Here is a 19580-nt window from a genome sequence, read left to right as displayed (position 1 = left end):
TTTCAACCCCACAAACATATTTCAGTGGAGATGGTTTCATTGCTTAGTTCTCTTTCAACGTCCCTATATGCTGCGTATTCACAGGGTCAAGGTTGTACAGTGAATTATTCATGGAGCCATTCTGTATTCCTAATGTACCGTTAACGTAAGCAGAGCTTCTTTATATCAGATGAAGAAAACATGCAGGTACTTACACAAGAGAGAAATACAGCGTGTGTGTGTGTGTGTGTGTGTGTGTGTGTGTGTCCAATCAGAGCGGGGCATGGATGAGTGCTTCACGCTGCTTGGCTTGTCATCCGTGATTGCTGATGAGGTTTGCACAAACAATAGGTTACACCTTTAGTGACCCATACAAGTAACACATGAATAATGCATTCATTGTGATGATGTGTAAGATACGTGGAGACGAGATGCAAAGTAACTCGAGCAGCGTTTCTATGACTGAACATCACAACTCTTTCTAAAACCACGTTTTAGTTTATTTTCCAGTGTTGAGAGTGATGCTACTGGATGTTTATTCAAAGAAAATTGAACAAATTAATAATTTCATGCATATTTACTTTTTTTACACTTCTTTTTTGATGCACATTTCAGGCTGAAAGCTGCCTGTTTCTGCTGCAGCAGTGAGTGATTTCCTCTTCTGCAATCAGCCACAGATTCACTCCAAATGAGTTTCAGGAGTTCACCAGGGGGAGAGGGAGGAGGCACAGCTGCTTCTGGTTCAGTTTGATGAGGAGCTTAGGAACGGGATTCAAGATATTTTAAGGAACACATTACATACTTACAGAAAGAGCTTGGAGGTAAAGGAGATGCACCATATATTTTATGTGTGTGTTTTTGACAGATGTTTGTTGTTGCATTAATGTGACAGCAGGTCTGTCTGGAAGGTGTAACTATGACCTAGTACGTATAAGAGAAATCCAGGACACCAAGAGTGTGTGTGTGTGTGTGTGTGTGGTTACATTTCTGTGTTGCTTTGAATTCCCAAAACGGTGGAGTTCAGAGCGATGTCCGATGAAACGACAGACTCCCCTGTGTAATGGAAATCACAGAGGAGAGTTCTTCTGTAGAAGCCGCAGCTGCTTCCTGTTCAGACAAAAAAGCATAATACCCAAATAAATAACATTCATTATCATATGCCTCACCTGCTGATTGATCTCATTTTAAATGTGCATGTCTAAGTCCGTAAAAACTGAGAAACACACAAGTGTGCCTAACGAGCTCAAGTCCTAACGAGCACAACTGGTTCCACCTGTCGCAGCTCGACTGCAATCTCACACGGCATCATATTTAGGTTCTAAATGCTTTATTTACACATGCAGTAACTTGTTTAAACTGTGTTTATCTTCTAAATGATTCTGTTTGCTCGCTCAGATTCAGAGGTGGTGTACAGGAACCGAGACGGTCATGTCATCAAGTTCAACTTCGCCTCCAACGAGACGGAGGTCATTCTGACCAACAGCACGTTTGTATGTTTTTGTACTCCTTTTTAAAGCTTTTCTGTTATTTCTGTTTTTCAGAATATTATTATATTTAAGGGCGCGGTCACTTTGACTGACAGGTGGGTGTCGTCAGCTCCACCAACGATCCGCCTCTTTCACCATCTTTAGAGTTATGGAGACTACTTCCATATTTTAAACAGTCTCTGTGGTTTTAACTTATTTTTCTTATTTCATAGGACAAAGTGAAAAGTTTGGTTACTGTCGTTTCAACTTTAAGTTCAACTTTTTCTCTTGCAGTCAGGTGTGAAATAGAGTTCACACAGGCTTTAACGTCCATTACAGTATATAAAACACTTAATAAAAAGAAGTAATACCTGTACTAAAATGTACCGCACATGCTCCTAAAGATATCTTATATTCTTTATTACTCATTTATGTGAGAATGGGCCTCTGAACTTTAAAAACAGAGATCCTGTTCTTGTGTTGGCGTGATTGGATCCACAGTAAAGAGAGGCAACGTGTCTCTCTCTGCCGGCAGACTCACAGTATGATGATATCCTGCTGAGAGCTCTGGCTTTAAGGTCGCTACATGTGCTCGCCTCGCCTCAATTTACCTCAATCACCAGGAAGAGAGCGGCTCAGTTTGAAATATTATTCCTGTTTGTTATGCAATCAAATCACTGAACAGTCAGAGAAGTGATCACATTTTCTTTTAGATCACCTTGATGTGAACCAATATGTCAGTATTTGTAATCCGATTTATGTTTTCAGTTCTTTTCATTTTAGTGCAATCCACAGGACTGTTTGTTAAAAACACATTTTTAGCGTTTTAAAGCATCTTCTTTCATAAACACAAGGGTTTGGCTGTTTTCCTTTTGCAGGAATTCAGCAGAACTATTTTGGTTGCATAAGGGGATTTGATGAGGATTTTTGGTCCTCCGGTGAGCTTGTCAAACTTTGCAACAACATCAAAAAGCAGAGGTGGCCTCGTAGTGAGGAAGTCACTGATTTGACCCCCCAAAAACATTTCAAACGCCCCCAGCTGAGCACAGGACCGCCGGGCTGCACAGCTTTCATCAGTGAGATCCAGGACTAGAACTCAGCTGAATCAAGAACTTTTTAAAAAGTATTATTGCACTATTTATGATTTTGCAAGAACTAATATTTGTATGAACGTTGTCCATAAAATATCTGTCCACCTCGTCGTCTCCAGAAATGTCAAAACCTGCTGTGGCTCCCTCGTGGTTTTATGGCCTTTAAACAAAAAGAGCAATCGTATGAATCAGTTCATGTTTTCTTCTTTTCTATTCAGAAAGTATTTGATTCATTTGTTTGCTAGAAGCAAACATTTCTATAGTTTGAATCTTCATGTTGACCTTTCCTCTAGCGCCACCAGCTGGTTGATATTTTAGATTTGATATTTAGAACTATTGGATGGATTGCGATGAAATTTGGTAACAAACATTCATGTTTTTCACGCATTATATAATTTTTGTTTGTGTAACTTCATCAACAAACGTCATCAAGGGGTTAAAAAATCTAAAAAGAGAAGTTTAAAGTCCTCAGTGGTTCAGCTAAATCTGTCTCTTCTTTGTTAGGTGGCCTTCAAGGTGGTGAAGTACTCGCTCTCTGCAGATCTCAAGTATGCGCTCTTCGCTTACGATGTCAAACGGGTGAGTTTCAAATTGAAATGCGTCCTTGAATCAAAATCAACAACTTTGCACGAACTCTGCAGTAGAGTCGCCACATTTTAGTTTGGCTCATTGTGATGTCATTTCTTAGAGTATCTTCATATGCTTTATATCCTTAACATCTTTACAACCTCAGCAAAAAGGTTATGCAAGTCAGTAAAGCATCAAAATGAATAAAAGTATTAGAAAATACAAAAATCTGACATCCACTTAATAAACACACAACACATATTGATCCAAATGCAACACTCCAAAAGGTATTTGACCTTTTCTTTTGAGATGAAATCTTTATGAGCGGATCGTGGCGCTTTAGTTTTGTTGACGATGCGAAAGAGAAGCCTCGGCTTCCTGCTGCAAAACGAGTTAATAATTCAAAATATATCATGCAAACAACAATCTCTGTTAAAAATCACAAAAGCTTTGTTGTGTTTTGATTAGTGACCAGACACGCTGTGATTGGAGTTGTGTCCTTTTCGCTTTTTCTTTATTTCCTGGCAGGCTGTAATTTACATAATACTTCTATACAATACCCAGGGGAGCTGTCACTCACTTAGCATGCACAAACTAACCCGCCCACTCAAGCTTATTTATGCTCTTTTGTTGTCTGAAGAGCACTTTGCTGCTCTGTTTCTTAAAATTGGAATTGACTTGAATTAAAAAAGATTATCTCTGATGCTGTTGGAGAATTCGGATTCGGAGGCTGGACCGAGCGCGCTCCATCGGTCGGGAGAAGCTGGTGTGGGTTCATGAGTTGTGCTTCTGTTTTGTTATGCCTTACGCGTGTGTGGTTTTGTGCATTCTCATGTTTCTGTGTGTTAACACTCAGTCATCCACAGAGAGGCTTTCTTCTCTCCTCACAGTCGAGGTCTCTTTCATTGATTTTTAGATTTGTTTGCAAACAGATGTATCCAGGCTGAGGTTTAGAAAGCAGAGGAGCACGTCTGTGTCCTTCAGTATTCTCTGTAATATCAACACCACGTCTTCTCTATTCATAGACACATCGGTTTCTCCTGCCTTATTGTCTGCACATCTCACTCCTCTCCTGCGCGGCTTAATTGATTGCATTCCAGTTTTATTAGTTGCCAGGGCAACGTGAAATCCCCTCGAGGTACGATTAACACAACCTGCTGAGATTTTCAGCGGCTCGCAATTGAATTTCTTAATTCCGTGCTCTATTATGGGTGAAGGGAACTCGGCTGTGACGAAGAGTAGTTGAAAGAAAAGACTTTTTGGGATTTATGGGCCCCAAAAACCTGATTTAAAATCAGAGTGGACTTCCTCAAGTTAAATTGTGGAAATGTGTTCAAAAAAAATTCACAACACATGTTTTCATTTGATGTAATGCAGTCTGAATATTGCATTCTGTGTTTGCAGCTTTCAAACAGAGCAGGAACAAAATAGTTACATCTTTTTCAATCTCAAAGCTTCTTCTGGGGAAATGAAAAAGCAACACTGGATGTTTGTGTCCGCTTCAGTGCCGGCTTAGAGTCATTATCCGTTTGAGGAATAAACCCTCTTTCTCACAACTTCATGCAAGAACGGACAGCACACTGCAGACCAGTTGGATCTTCTTTAGTATGCAACAGACAATTTGCAAGGAATCACAGATCTGTTGAATGTCAACGTGTTTGCATTTGATCAGAGTAAGTGTCGTAGTCTAACAAGCGAGAAAGTCCACTAAGGTCTGTTAGTTACATCGTAACGTTGTTACGTTCTGATCTTTGTTTCTATCTGAACCAAGAGGTTTTGTTGACTAATCCTAACTAATGGATCCACAACGTTAACCACGAGGCATTGTGCGTTTCTGCAAGCTGTTATGAAGAAACGTGCATGAAGAGTTTATACCGATCAATAAAGAGAAGGGAACAATAGTACATGAAGGTACTCAAAAACGCATAATCGAAATTCTGCGTTACAAACTGGAACTTATCGAGTTGCATTGTGGGAAGTGTAGGCCAGAGGAGGATATCGTGACCTCTGCTGCATTCATTTATGTTTCTTTAATTTATTCTGTCTCATGCAACCTTATGGAAGTTCACTACGACATTGTTATAACTGAAGAAATGACTCGACACTACAGACAAACACAAATGTGATTAAAATGTATTGTGCCACAGCAATTAGACCATATAAATATGTGAAAATGTCCAGTTATGTATGAATAAAGTCATGTTTTATAATAAATAACACAAAGAATGTTCTGTGTCTTTCTTATTTTCCTACTTTTGTTAGTTCTTAGCTGCTCCAGTGACTTTGTTTCCTCTTGTCGATGTCTTCAGTTATATTTCTCGTTGTTTTCTTGACTTGAGATGTGAGTCATGACCGATGATTGTTTGCGTTACGTGATGAGCTGAACTGTCGTTGCAGATGTACAGATATTCGTACACGGCGTCGTACATCGTTTACAACATCTACACCAGGTGAGCAGATAGTTTTCTCTACCTGATTCAGAAACAGATGGTGGCTGTTACTGTATTTTTATGTGTGTGTGTGTGTGTGTGTGTGTGTGTGTGTGTGTGTGTGTAACAGGGAGGTCTGGGAGCTAAACCCTCCGGAGGTTCACAACGCGGTGCTCCAACATGCAGCTTGGGGAAGACAAGGACAACAGCTGGTACGTTTTAAATGTGATCCATTCTTTCTATTGCTTCATCTTTCTTTAACTTATTTAAACCCAAACATGATCTTTTCTTAAACTTAATCAAATACTTTTTTGCCTAAATCTTACCAAGAGGTTTTGTTTTCAATAACATTCCATTACTTCTAGAGCATTAATGAACCTATAGTAAATCTCAAAAGATTGCATCCTTTTTTCAGTTTTTAAATGAGCTGTTTTTCATAAAATAGAGCTTTGTAATTTCTGTGCTTCATTAGCAGTTAAGCCCAACAGACTGTTTGTATTTCTATGTTTGGGCTGCAGCTGTAGAGGCTGTCTGTTTCTGATTAAGTCTCTTCCTGTAAGTCGGTGTTGCACTTTTCTTTCTGCTAGTCCAGGATACCTTTTAAACTAAATGTTTTATTTGATGCCACCAGCCTTTGTGTGATGCAGCAGTGCGGCAGAGCGGAGTTGCTCCAGGTAAAGTTTTCCAACTCCAAATGGCCGCTGAGTGACTAATGCATATTCAGAGCAGAGCTGGGGAAAATAAATAACTCCTCAGGATATTGGTGAACCTGCAAGCTGATCCTGTTTGTACTTGCAAATGCAAATATTCAAACACTGATGGAGGAGAAAGAACAAACACACACGTTTTGCTGCGCGGTGAGATAAAAGCAGCAGCTTTAATATGAAAAGAAGAGGAAATCAAAAAGTAATTACTTTCATTATCTCCTCTTTCTCTTTAGGTCTACATCTTTGAGAATAACATCTACTACCAGTCAGATGTGAAGAGTAACTCTCTGAGGATCACCTCCTCTGGGATGGAGGGAGTCGTCTTCAACGGACTGGCTGACTGGTTGTACGAAGGTGTGTGTGCGTGTGTGTATCTGTATTTGGGGGTTTAACAACTAAGAATTGGGGGTTTCCAGGCACATTATTTGACTCAATACCTGAAAACCTTATTGATTTTAAGCATAAATGGATTTACCGTTTTCCAGTTTAACCCTGATATATTTACATTTAAACTACTGGGAATGTAAATCCAATATTTCTTACTGCCGCTTTTTGTACTTAAGTACAATTTAACCGACTGAATACTTCACATGAAACATTATTGTACTCCAGGTCAGGCTTTGTGTGATTTAGAGGTTGAGGATGTACTTTTGAGACACTGTGCCTCCTCTGTGTAAAATGTTTGACAGATTTGTCTTTTGCTTTAAACGAAATGCAGACGAGACAAAACTGGGCAAATCAGCAACAAGGCTCTGCGATGCATTAAGTCGCTGTGCAAACAAACTCAGTAATGTGCTGATGGTCTCTGCACAAACAGACTGGGGAACGTTGTCTGCTGCGTTTGTGCTTTTTCGTTTTTGATTTGCATTTACTTTAGACTGATGAAGGAAAGAGCTGAATAAGTGTTTAGAACTCTAGTTCATCAATAAAATGAGCAACCAGATGTTTTTTCCCTTCAAATGATCTGTTTGAAGCATTGTTTTGTGTCCTACGAAGAAGCATTTGACCAGTTTCCTATAACATCCTACAAAAAAAGCAAAATAAAACTATCAAACAGAACTACAGGTGCAGAAAACCAGCACATCTGTAATAACAAAATAAAAATATATAAATCCATTATAGTGCCTCTGAGCTCTATAGAGTCAGACAAACAAATGTTGATTGTTGCTGTACTTTCAGAGGAGATTCTGCGTTCTCACTTGGCTCACTGGTGGTCGCCTGACGGAGAGCGACTGGCGTTCCTCACCATCAACGACTCCCTGGTTCCCAACATGGTCCTGCCCCAGTTCACCGGTAACGCCTACCCCAGAGGACTACAGTACCCATATCCTATGGTCAGTCTGCTGCAGGGGATTGTGGGAAATAAAGTAGTAGTTTCTGAATAATTTCCTTTTTCTTAAAACATTCCCTAGAAAAATCAATTTGTTAAAAGGGAGACAGTGTTCAATTGATTTACTTCCAATTTATTTCGGTATAAATAGATTTTTTTACTTTCAAAGAGAAACATTTTATCCTGATAAATTGTACCAAATGACTATTTCTCCGGAAAGTTCAAAGCAAAATAAGGAATACATTTAGAAATGTAATTACATTTTACGTGTCAAATGAAGTGCCTCTGCTTTAATTAATAAGAAAAAAACTAATATATGCTCTGTGACCCTTTTACTGTGCTCAGTAGATTTAAGATTTTATTAAAAAATAACATCTGCTGCAACATTTGAGCTGCTTCTTTCTTGATCTCCACATATGTAATAATAACTCGTCCGCCTTTGTTTGACACCTTCAGGCCGGTCAGAAAAACCCTTCCGTCAAGTTGTCGGTGGTCAACCTGTTCGGAGCGACACACACTCAAGAACTGCAGCCTCCTGATCAGCTCAGGCTCAGGTGACACACACGCACGCACGCACGCGCGCACGCACACACGCACACGCACACGCACACGCACACGCACACACACACACACAGAATGACTGTCCTCTCTTTGTCTCCTGTGCAGGGATTTCTACGTCACCATGGTGAAGTGGATCAGTAATACTCACCTGGCAGTGCGGTGGATCAACCGGCCCCAGAATGCATCACTGCTGACGGTGTGTGACACCACCATCGGAGTCTGCCTGCAGGTGGGTGTCGCTGACGACAACAATAACAACTTCTCACGATCATATCCGTCATATAATCAAAGTGAATTTCATTTTCTTCTGTTTAATTCAGAGACATGGGGACTCTTCAGCGACGTGGCTCTCCATGCAGGTAAACCTCATTTCTCATATCTCACAACAATAAGGTGCCGATTTAATGTACTGTATTATCCTCACAGCAATATGTGTGCCATTGTAGAAGGACGAGTACAGCGGGAAGCATTCGTGCGTAAAGTGTCACCTCTGTTTGTCTCTGCAGAGACAGGAGCCGCTGTTCTCCAAGGACAGGAGCAGGTTTTTTCTTTCTCTGCCCGTGAAACAAGGAGGTCAGGGAGACTTCCACCACATCACCATGTTCTCCAAAAAGGTAACGGCAGAAAATAGAAGTCCCGTTCTGCATGTTAAAATCTTCCAAAGGATGGCTGGTGTATTTCCTCCTGTTTCCGATTTCAGTTACGAAGTGACCAGGACGAAGTTCGACACTTGACGTCAGGAGACTGGGAGGTGACAAAGATCTTAGCTTACGATGAAAACAACCAGATCATGTAAGTTTTAATTCTCACATCAAATACAGACAAAACACCTTCCTCTGCCTGAATTTTAACAGTTTCAGTTTGATTTACTCTGAAATAATTCTCTAAAATGTTGTCCAGCGGTCTAAATGTTGTTGCTGTACATTAATCTGGGTCCCTTTCAATTATTATTTGCTTCTATTTGGCCCTGAGTTTCATCTTTTGACTGCCCATATGAACCGATTGTTGATCTGCAGGCTCGGTGCTCTCGGGAAATAATTCAATATTGTCTTCTGTGGGGAATAATAGTGTGTCCCCACTGATGAAAGAAGAGAACACTTTAGCGAGAAGCTTAATTTTCATCCTGATAAAAGCAAGAAACTATTGTTTGTGATTCTCTAGCTGAGTCTTTGTGCAGTTTCTCCCCCAGTAAAATACTACCACTACTGCAAAATGAGCTGGATTCTGCAGAGGGAGAACATGTTTTAAAGCGGACTTTAGGAGCCGCAGGGCTCATGACTGTATAAGTCTGTTTCTGGTTGGTCAGCCACGATACACAGTGACTCGTGGAGGCTCATCATGTGAAGTGGATCTCTGACCTCGTCCTACTTTAGCTGCTCTGCTTTCCGTCCACACAGATACTTTCTGAGCACGGAGGACGCTGCACAACAAAGACATGTATACAGGTAACATACCTTTTGTTCATCGTTTCTCGATGACTTTTCCTCTGTTGAATGTGATGCACATTGTTGTCTCTGTGCTCTGACAGTGTGTCCACCCTCGGCCTGTTTCCACGACGCTGCCTCACCTGTGGACTGAAGGAGGACTGTTCGTTCTTTGACGCTGACGTCAACCCCGAAGCACAGCACGCCGTCCTGCACTGCAAAGGTCAGACAGAGTCAAAGAATTGAATGTAATAGCATGAACGTTTAGAAAAATGCCCAAACAAGTCCGAAATGTAGATTTAGATAGCAAATGTCCAAAACAGGAAGTAGATTTATCAGCATCTCCTAACAACAATAAATATTTGATTCCTTTCATCGCAGGTCCTGGAGTTCCCGCTGTGCTGCTTCTAAGTCTGGACGACGTGGACTGTAAGTTGTTTTTATTCTCCTTTTTAAAATGAAATCGGTTTGTGTTTATGCGATCTTTGTTTGGGCGGGCAGATGTGCTTTTTCTCTGAAATGGAAACTAGTTTGTAGCAATTAAGCATCATCACGTTATGTTTATGAAAACATCAGCAGCTGTTGGATTGGACTCCCTGCCAAACTGCTCCGGCAATTTGTCCATTTAAATGATTTTTTGTATCACATTTGAAATATTCTTCAATATTCATCTCCACATTCGTGTGGAGAGAAAACCTGCCTTCTGTGTGGATTAGTGGTGATAAAATAAAGATGGAGTCGTGCTCTTCTACTGCTGCAGCCTCTGGATGAAGCGCTGAATATTTCATGTGAACTGTTGTCTGTATTGTCTTTATTTATTGCTTCTATAACAAGAGCAAACATGAATATATGAGAGGGTTTTAGGCTTCTTCTATATTTTAGAAAAGTGCTACTTCACATAAACTATACATGCTGATGCATTTTAGTTTCATTTACTTTAGCAGATGAATATATTTTTACATTTATTTTCACAGCGTATTTCATCTTGGAGAACAACCTCCCTCTGCGGTCGGCTCTGGAGACTAAAAAGAGGATTCAGACTGAAATCCGGATGATCACTAATGAGGACTTTGGTAGAAAATGATCTGCACTAATGGATGAGTGTGTTTGCATCTGTCTTCTGTCTTCTGTCTGTCCTTCAGCTAATGTCTCCGTGTCGTCCTCACAGAGCTGCCTCTGAAGCTCATCTATCCCGCCGGCTTCTCTGAGTCCTACCTCTACGGCCTTCTCCTTATTGTGTGAGCCATAACACTTTATAACATTTACATCTTTTCACCATTTACATTTACTGCCGCACTGTGAGCTTCAGAGGACGCTTCTCGTCTCCTCACCTGCAGGCTGTACAGTTAAAACACAATTTACACATCAGCAGCCGTTATAAATAAACATAATGATGAGGAAATGTAAATGTAGCCACAATTTTAATGTCCTATAATCCTTTTTGGATGCAGAGTAGGTTCAATAAATATCAGTCTCAAAGTTGTTGGTGGATCAAGTACTACGATCCTTCACTTAAGTAAAAGTACCAATAAAACGAGGTAAAAATACTCAAAAAATGCATTTAAATCCTACTTTAGTACAGAAGCACTATCAGTAAAATGCACATTACATTATTAGATTAACACTGATGCATCCATTTTAACGGTGTAGCTGCTCGAGGTGGAGCTCGTTGTAACTACGTCATAAAAAACGATTCAAACAAGTCTGTTTTTGTAAATGTCAATAAAACAACGTGTTCATTATTGTGTCCATCCTCACAGCGTTAGTTCTCCGGGCGAGCAGGCGGTGACGGAGGAGTTCAGGCTGGACTGGGACACGGTGCTGGTGGGGTCAGAGCAGGTCATCGTAGCGCAACTGGACGGCAGAGGGTCAGGCTTCAGTGGTCAAAGGTACTGAACGTCCTCGTGGATTACCCAACATGCACCAGTAGTGTATATCTCTGATCCTCTTCTTTGTCACTCCTCAGGGTTTTACAGCAGGTCCATCGGAGGCTCGGCTCGGTGGACGCAGAGGACCAGATGGCAGCTCTTGAGTAAGTAACACATTCTGTCCAGTCTGGATGCATCACGTTACCTTGTGTTGCACTATGTTAAGGTGCTTTTCTAATATTTAGGATTTTATGGAGGGTTTTAAATAATGCAACATCCTGTGCCTGAGCGACTAATCATGAAAGGATAAAAACAACTTTAAAACCCGGAGCGCTTGGCATGATTTTTGAATAATTGTAGGTTTGCTGTTTCCTTCAATTGAATTCATGCTTTTAACTTTTAAGATCCTGATTGTGCCAAAAGAAAAAACAAAAGACACTTCTGCCTTTTATCTAAAGCACACTCCTATATGTGACAGAAAACTGCGTCATCTTTGATATTTGTTTAATCATTACAGGACGTATGATGTGAATTTGCTAATTTTTTTTATTCTTGTCAGTAAAATGAATATTTTCACGTTCTGTAGCGAGACCAAATAGTTTCCTCTGGATGTTAAGAAGTTTTCACAGCAAAACTACTTTGAAAAGCAAAAGAATCTGACTCGCTTCACTGCTATTATATTGTATTACTTCCTCTAGTTGTCACACATTAAGATTTTAACACACAACAAAGAAGTCTTTGATTCAGGTTCAAATTGAAGTGAGTATTGAAAATGAATTTAGTCTGTACAGATGAGAGGCCTTCAGATTATCAGCGTCACGGTGACCTTAAAGCTCATTGTATAGTCTTCCACATCATGACGGTATGAATTCAGCTGCAAAACACACGCACAACGTGCTGTCTTTCAAATATAAAACACAGTAGTTGAAGCTCTCTTCCTGGTTTTCTCATTGCTTTTCCCAGCAACTCTCTCTCACATGTACCCGTGGCCTCCTTGCTGTTGGACTTCTGCGCATTGAAACAAACTTCTGAGTCCACTTGTTAAGTCAAAACGTTTTCCTCTGTGTGCCTCAGATACCTGACGAAGCTGCCGTTCATCGATCGCGCTCGTGTGGGAGTTTACGGAGAGGTTCGTCTATTTTCTCCCCGAGGGATGAATCTGTCTCTAACTGTTTGAAAACGTTATTAAAAGGATAAGTTATGAGGCCAGTCATGAGCTTGAAATGAAAGATTACTAATGGTAAAACATGTGTACATTAATGCAGATATTTCACATCATCACTAGTATCCTCGTTCATGAAACGAACATGAAACGTGCAGAAATCTAAGAATATCCAGAATCCTTATATAATCTGTTAAATTATTTTTATTTAATCTTCAATAATGGATGATAGCGACACTACAATCCTCCAGTCCACATTTCCAGCTTAATATATTCAGGTTTCTTGCCTCTATATAACACAGGAAACTGCCACCTCTTCTTAATAAAATAAGTGCGTTCAGCTGAGACAGGAGGTGCTAAAACCAATTTCTAGAAATGCTTGATGTGCTGATAAAGGTCCATATTCAATTTGTTAAATAATTAAACTCACTGTGAGACGAATATGCAGGAACCTGGAAACTGAACACGCCTGCATAAGAAATATTGTCGGTGTCGTCTTTAAATCTCTTAGAAGAGCGGCTCCCAATCATCTGGGGGGCTAGAAATGAAGGAATATTTACTTGCGAGGGTTGTTTTACTTGGATGATATGCAGAGGCCTGAGTAGGTCAAATAGTTGAGTAAAGACATGAACATAAATGTGTGCAGTATTCAGTTTTTTAAATGCATCCAGGTGTCAAAAAGAGCTTGTTTTCCGTTCTTGAACAGGACTACGGCGGCTTCCTCACACTGACGATGCTGAAGTCGACTGAGAAGCTGATCGGATGTGCAGCAGCTCAGGCTCCCGTCACCGACTGGTCCATTTACGGTGAGCAAATTTAAATCTCATATCTCTTCTTCTTTGATACACACTGCAGGGACGTGGAGTTATGAATTTCTTCTGCTGCAGCAGCGCTGACGTCTTTATCCTACGTGGTGTATTGTCTGGGTAATGTGACTTTAATTATCCTTAGGTTCTGCTCTTGGGAATTCAGGCTTATTGAGTTTTTAGGATGAAAAGCTTTCTTCATTGGACCGAGTATTAGAGGTACTGTACAGCTGAAGGGAGATACTGCTGTATGTGATTATAGTTTCATAGACTGTTTCTAACAGAGGCTGCATCCTGGATGCTCCAAACGCACACCTTCTGTCATGTAACGTCTCTTTTAAAGACCGGTTCTGTTTTATTGAAGCAGTGATGAGATTAACCACAGCTCCAATATTTGTTTTTCTTCCGTAAAGTTCACATCTTTCTAAAAACAACACACTGCAACCTTTTGTTTTCCAGCGTCTGCTTTTTCGGAGCGATACCTCGGATCACCTTCAACTGAGGAGAACTCCTACCAAGTGAGCTGCTTTTACCCATCATGCATCTGTTGCTGGGCTTGTTTTTTTTAATTTTTTGTTAAAAATCTTATCTTTTCCTGCAGCCAGACGCATAAATTTGAAAAAAGAGGTTGCTGAGGCAGCAATAAATCCTCTAATCTGACACATCAGCAAACCAACACAACTGAAAAATCAACCAAATATATTGGTTTGTAAATAAAATCTGACGTGGACTTGTCTGCTCTGTTGCACCAAAAACATAAAAACATTATAAACGGATCTCCTCCACGATCCTCGGCTCTCGGTCCTCTACGTCACGTTTAAACTTAATCACCTTTACTGACTAATTTAACTTAATCAAATCAATTCATCTGACACAGTGCACTGGCTTAGCTAGTAATAATGGTTGAATGATGACTGTGAATTTAGCATTATGACATCATTTGTTCTCTCACTGTCGCCACCATGCATGTAAAATACAGTTGTTTATGCAGGAAATAAGCAAAAAGTCATTTTTTTTAAAAGTCTGATTTGTCTCCTTTTAAGCTGTAAATCTTCTTGAGACCCCTCAGGTTTATTTGTACCACTGCTTTAGAGAAATTAGTTATAAATCAATTTCACTTCTAAACTTTAATGGAGCCACAAGTGAAAGGTTACTAACAATGTTACAACTAAAATACACTTTATTCCAAATACAATTTCAAATTCCTTACTTTTATTCCACCAAATCTCTCTTTTTTTTCTTTTTTTTTTTTTTAATGGCGAGGCAAAGGTCCCACAGCTCTCTAAATGAAAACACACTCTGCTTTGGTTCACTTCACAAACAAGACCGTTAAAGAATAAAGAACATGTGGCCACGAGCATCTCAGGGTTCAAATCATGTCCTTTTGCAACACCGACGGGAAAAACACACAAATGTGAAAAACAGAAAAATGCCAGAGGTGTTGGCTAAAAAGAAATCACACAATTGTCCTCTACGTGAAGGTTGCAGTCAGTAAGTGGGTTGCGTTATAACTGGGGCGGCTATTTTTGTGACTCTCTCAGCAGGGGGGGGTGGTCTGCTTTTAAATCTTCCAAAGAGGAAGAAATGTGGCACGATCTGATCAGACAATAATCAGCGGGACATCGTCACTCATCCTCTGAGACTGAAAGAGACGCAGACGGGTTATTAAATGTCCGCTTGTGGATGTGCAGCCGCTGAATGGCGGCAGAGAATCTCCCTCATTTGAATCCCACCAGGGGAAAGAAAGTGAATGATGAGGTCGAGATATCCTCTAATATAACAGCTACCGTCCACACTCCCCTGAGCAATAAAATTCAATCTGGCTTCTTGTTGCAGAGGGAAAAAATAATAATACAAGACCGACCAGTTTCTCTGCAAATGTGTGCATGGAATGTACAATTACTAGTCAGACTGCTCCACCAGAAAGGCCAAGACATCCCTCCATGACCTTTCAAAGGCCAATCTTCTGTTGTTCATTATCACAACAGGAAGTACTTTGAGCGTTTCCATTTTATGCTGCTTTATACTTCTACTCCACTACATTTCACAGCTGTAGTTACTTTGCCGATTACCAGTTTAACATTTTAGGAAGCGCTCGTGTTTGCGCAATAAATATGAGGATCCAGCCAGTTAGCTTAGCATAAAGAATGGAAACCGCTAGCCTGGCTCTAACAACAAGAGACTTTCTGAGTGGTATCAATCTTATTTAACTCTTTGCAAGAAAGAGAATATTTCCCGAAATGTAAAACCATCCCGGTGAGACGTTAACATACGATGACATTATGAAATGCAATGTATTGATAAAGAATTTGTCTTCCAGGCATCCAAAGTCCTGACCAACATGAAAGGTCTGCAGGGAGGAACTCTGTTTCTGGCTCACGGCACAGCGGACGGTACGGACATCTTCCTTCTCTCATTGACTGTACTGTGTGTTGTTAAAGGTACACTGGAGGTTGTTTCCTCTTTGAAATGAGCCTCTCTACATGATGCAGCGCTTTGAAACTGGATGGATGAGAGCCAGAGCTTTTGTATCCAGTAAATTAACCCCGTTGACACTTATTTGCATGTGTTGTTTGTTTTTGTCCACAGCAAACGTTCACTTTCAGCACTCGGCAGAGCTCATCAAACACTTGATAAAGATTGGAGCCAACTATACCATGCAGGTCAGTACTAAAAGAGTACACAACAGCTTGGGTCCAGTAATGTCTGTAACACTGTTTCAATACTCATCATATATGTAGAACACATCCCTTTTAACGTGCGCTCTATGAGTTTTGGGTGACTTTGTTTGTTTTCATATCTTTGGGACAGATCTACCCGGACGAGGGACACTTCCTGTCAACGCGTAGCCGGATTCAGCTGACTCAGTCCCTACTTGGTTATTTTAGAGGATGTCTGATGGACATGTCATTACTCGACCAACACAAAAGCGACGACAAGTGAGAGGCGACGTGGTTATTATTGCTGGACCTTGTGTGTTTTATGAGTGTATGTGCCCCTGGTAGACTTGAGCGTGTGTGTTTTATACTTGTAGCACAACGTGTGATGGACAAAACAAGCTTCTCCTCAACATATCAGACATACTTTCTATCGCCTCTGTAGAATAAAGCGCCTGCAGTCAGCAAGTATCATGATATAAATAGAGGTCAGTACCTGAAATATTGCATCTCTTTCACTGATGGAGCAGAGAACATGTTACATTTCTGTTTTGAAATGTGTGGGATGTTTGGTGGAGGCGGTGTTAAAACGTGTCCTTTTGAAGCCAACACACTCTCTGAAGCATAACTCTTCTGAAATTAGCACAAATTCTGTCCTTATTATATGCTATCTTATTGCCATGTAAAGGTGGGATAACAGCAGGTTTTAACAAGTATAGTCCTTCCTAAATAAGCTAAATTCAAAGTTTTAGATTGGACAAAACCCTCCAACATGTATATTTTATAATTCTCCTTCTCTCCAGTATTTTCTTCTGTTTCCTAGTAAAGGTTTTTATATCTATTATGTACCAAGCTCTTTCTCTAAACATTAAGCATTTTCAGTTTTCATGTTAATTGAACCGATCATTGATCCTCCAAAGCTTCCTGAGAGAGAAAGAGACTTCTTATCTGAAGGTGATTAACTTTCACAGGGAAACATTTGTTATCAACTGAAAAGCAGAAACCACGAGAGAGTCTCTAACCAGTTTGTCAGTAAAGTATATTTATGTGTTGGCAGCTGAGCTGTTTTACAAATCTGGTTACAGAGTAATTAAGCTTTTAATTAGACCGCAATAGCGCTAAACAGATGTACCTATTTATTACATGAGATTTGTTATTTTTATTTATTCTATTAGTTTACTTTTCTTTTTTTTTAAAGATTTAGCTTAAAGGGGCGATAAGTGAAATGTTGTCCCACAGCAAAAAAAAGCCACTTTCTGTCTGCAGTAGCTTCGTGAGATGATGAATGCTCACACAGTTTATTGCACTTTTTACATGATATACTGTGTAACCTTATCACAAAGAGTTTGCATTGAATTTCGGCTGTAATGTAGCCGTGTCTCGTGCAAATGCCAGTTCATTTTTTAGTAGTTGCAGGGTCCTATTTGCTCTTTTTTTATTCTATACTTTCTACTGGTCGCCAAAATGGTTTTAAACTGCTTAATATTCCTTTTTAAATCCCTAGCTTACAAAATAATATTTGTTTTTGTGAAATTGATTTGAAACTTGTCTTAATTTATTAATTAAAATGTGTTCTGGATGAACTATATAAAGTGTTATTTCTCTAATGCATTTCCAGCTGCTTAAGGCATCATAAGTGTTGCATAACAAGCGTGCGGTCGTCACTGTGATTATGTACAGAGAATAACTGTCGGCCATTAATCGCAGTGATGAATGTCCTCGGTGCTGTTGAGCCAACATCCGTGTCTGTGTGTTCGCTTCACGGTGAAGAAACCCACCTGCTGTCTGTGCTTTGTAACATTTGACGCCATAGAGTCCAATTTAAGGAAACAGTGTGAAGTCATTGTTTCTATCTGGGTTTGTACTGTGACTTTGACTTTTATTTATTTATTTTTTCTGGGTCCATTGTTGGCGAGGGTTGAATAGAAAAAAAGCTTATTGTATTTTTTTGTTGCTGTTTTTAATATTAAAGAACAATGAATGAGACGTGTTTTGAGTTTTAATTTGTGTCTTGCAGAGGTGGAGGAAGTACTCCGATCCTTTACTGTAGTATAAGTAGTAATACCTCAATCTAAAAATACTCCATGACAAGTACAGCTGTACACCATCCGTCCTGACCCTGGTCATGGTCACACGATGATATCAGCACCTTTTCATTTCCTTTTGTCACAATGAGTAGCCGTGGCTGTGTTTGTGTGGCAGCACGCAGTCTGAAAGCTCCTCACATTCATTCTTTTTAAACCCATACACTGAAGAAAATGTCATGAAATGGGAAACAAAAACCATTTCTCTTTCCCTCTGTCCTCCTTGACCTTTCTATATCCCCTGCCCACGCTGCTTAGTCTCTGCTCAGATTCAGCCTTAATTACATCAAAGCAATTACAGAGCCAATATGAAGGCCTCATCCTCTGAGGAAAGGAAGGAAAAAAGTCCAAAAGCAAAACTTCAGAAACGATGAGTTAAGATCTGAGCAAGGAAATAAGAGTCTGGTGTACCGGCACAGACAATCTATAGAGAGAATGTTTTCTACTGTAGCAAAAGAGAAATCTGCATTAGATTTAAATGAGCTTTCACAGTAATTAGTCAGCACTACAGACTATTATTTAACTGTAAGTACACAGAAAATACATAAATAAGATCATTGATTTAGCCAGGGTTGTCAATTTAGTGCATGAGTGAGTGTTTCTAAATATTGTGCATGTGATCTACCTCAGTGCTAAACTGGTGGCCTTGAGATTCCTCACTTGTTTCCTCAGCTCTGGAGCTTTGTCTCAGTGAAGCTACACTGCCATCTGGTGGTGAAACACCCGCAGCTCACCCAAGAAGCACTAAGCACACTGAAAATACTCCAGCAGGAGGTGAAGTCCTGCATTCAACGCGTTCCTTAAGTTAAAGCACACCAGTAAGAGTTAAAGTAGTCTTTGTGCAGTCAAAAGAAAAACTGCTTTGTGAGGCTTTTTCCAGCTGAATCAAGAGTTTATTTAGCCGAAGGAGGATTTTCTCAAAGGAACACTTCATCCTTTAGTTCAGACATTCAGCATTCATGGTTTTCACTGGACGGTAGTTATGAATGAAGGGCACACTTACCGTTTGAGAAATATGTTCCATCCTGAAATTTGTCTGACAGAAACCAGTGAAAATATCAGGTCATGATTGAGTTTGTGCATCTAGATATCTTGATTTAATTGCTTTATTTATTGTGTAGACAGAAAACAAGGAGGGATGTGAACATCTTGGACGTGGAGGTTTTTATTGACCTTAAACATTTATATTTCCATCGTTAATGACGGCCCGTTGAACTCAATTTGAAACATCTGTCCAAGACTTCAGTCATGAAGTCCACCAACATTGTTAAAATGCTGATTTAACTGTAGGTGTGTTAGTTGATTGAGGTTAAATCATTTGAGCTGGTTTCAGCCCACACTATATCATTGTAAATGTTTTATTGAACAAAATGACATCAAAATCAACAGGGTGATGAATAAAATATGGATTAAAATAAATCAATACAGATGTGCATCTTGGGAGTCATG

The 19580-nt window shown here is 39.9% G+C and overlaps 1 protein-coding gene across 1 annotated transcript in view; it reads left to right on the top strand.

Moving 5' to 3' along the window:
- Positions 1-16333, top strand: part of LOC306715268 (inactive dipeptidyl peptidase 10-like) — a gene marked incomplete at its 3' end in the record, with an annotated part of 32058 nt that extends 15725 nt beyond the window's left edge. Inside the window, exons 4-27 of the mRNA XM_079185583.1 lie at positions 1375-1469; positions 3041-3115; positions 5501-5553; positions 5663-5744; positions 6473-6593; positions 7419-7573; positions 8026-8123; positions 8236-8359; positions 8451-8489; positions 8637-8744; positions 8831-8922; positions 9528-9575; positions 9659-9777; positions 9936-9983; positions 10529-10627; positions 10723-10792; positions 11315-11443; positions 11521-11586; positions 12497-12551; positions 13291-13390; positions 13850-13908; positions 15711-15783; positions 15980-16053; positions 16202-16333. Of these exons, the coding sequence (XP_079041709.1) occupies positions 1375-1469; positions 3041-3115; positions 5501-5553; positions 5663-5744; positions 6473-6593; positions 7419-7573; positions 8026-8123; positions 8236-8359; positions 8451-8489; positions 8637-8744; positions 8831-8922; positions 9528-9575; positions 9659-9777; positions 9936-9983; positions 10529-10627; positions 10723-10792; positions 11315-11443; positions 11521-11586; positions 12497-12551; positions 13291-13390; positions 13850-13908; positions 15711-15783; positions 15980-16053; positions 16202-16333 (2114 nt within the window). The remainder of the gene's footprint in view (positions 1-1374; positions 1470-3040; positions 3116-5500; positions 5554-5662; positions 5745-6472; positions 6594-7418; positions 7574-8025; positions 8124-8235; positions 8360-8450; positions 8490-8636; positions 8745-8830; positions 8923-9527; positions 9576-9658; positions 9778-9935; positions 9984-10528; positions 10628-10722; positions 10793-11314; positions 11444-11520; positions 11587-12496; positions 12552-13290; positions 13391-13849; positions 13909-15710; positions 15784-15979; positions 16054-16201) is intronic.
- Between the last annotated feature and the right edge of the window lie 3247 nt (positions 16334-19580).

This window comes from Pholis gunnellus (genome assembly GCF_910591455.1).
Source record: "Pholis gunnellus genome assembly, chromosome: 24".
Taxonomy (NCBI): Eukaryota; Metazoa; Chordata; class Actinopteri; order Perciformes; family Pholidae; genus Pholis; species Pholis gunnellus.
Note: the sequence above shows the minus strand (reverse complement) of the source record. Positions and strands in the feature narration are given on the sequence as shown.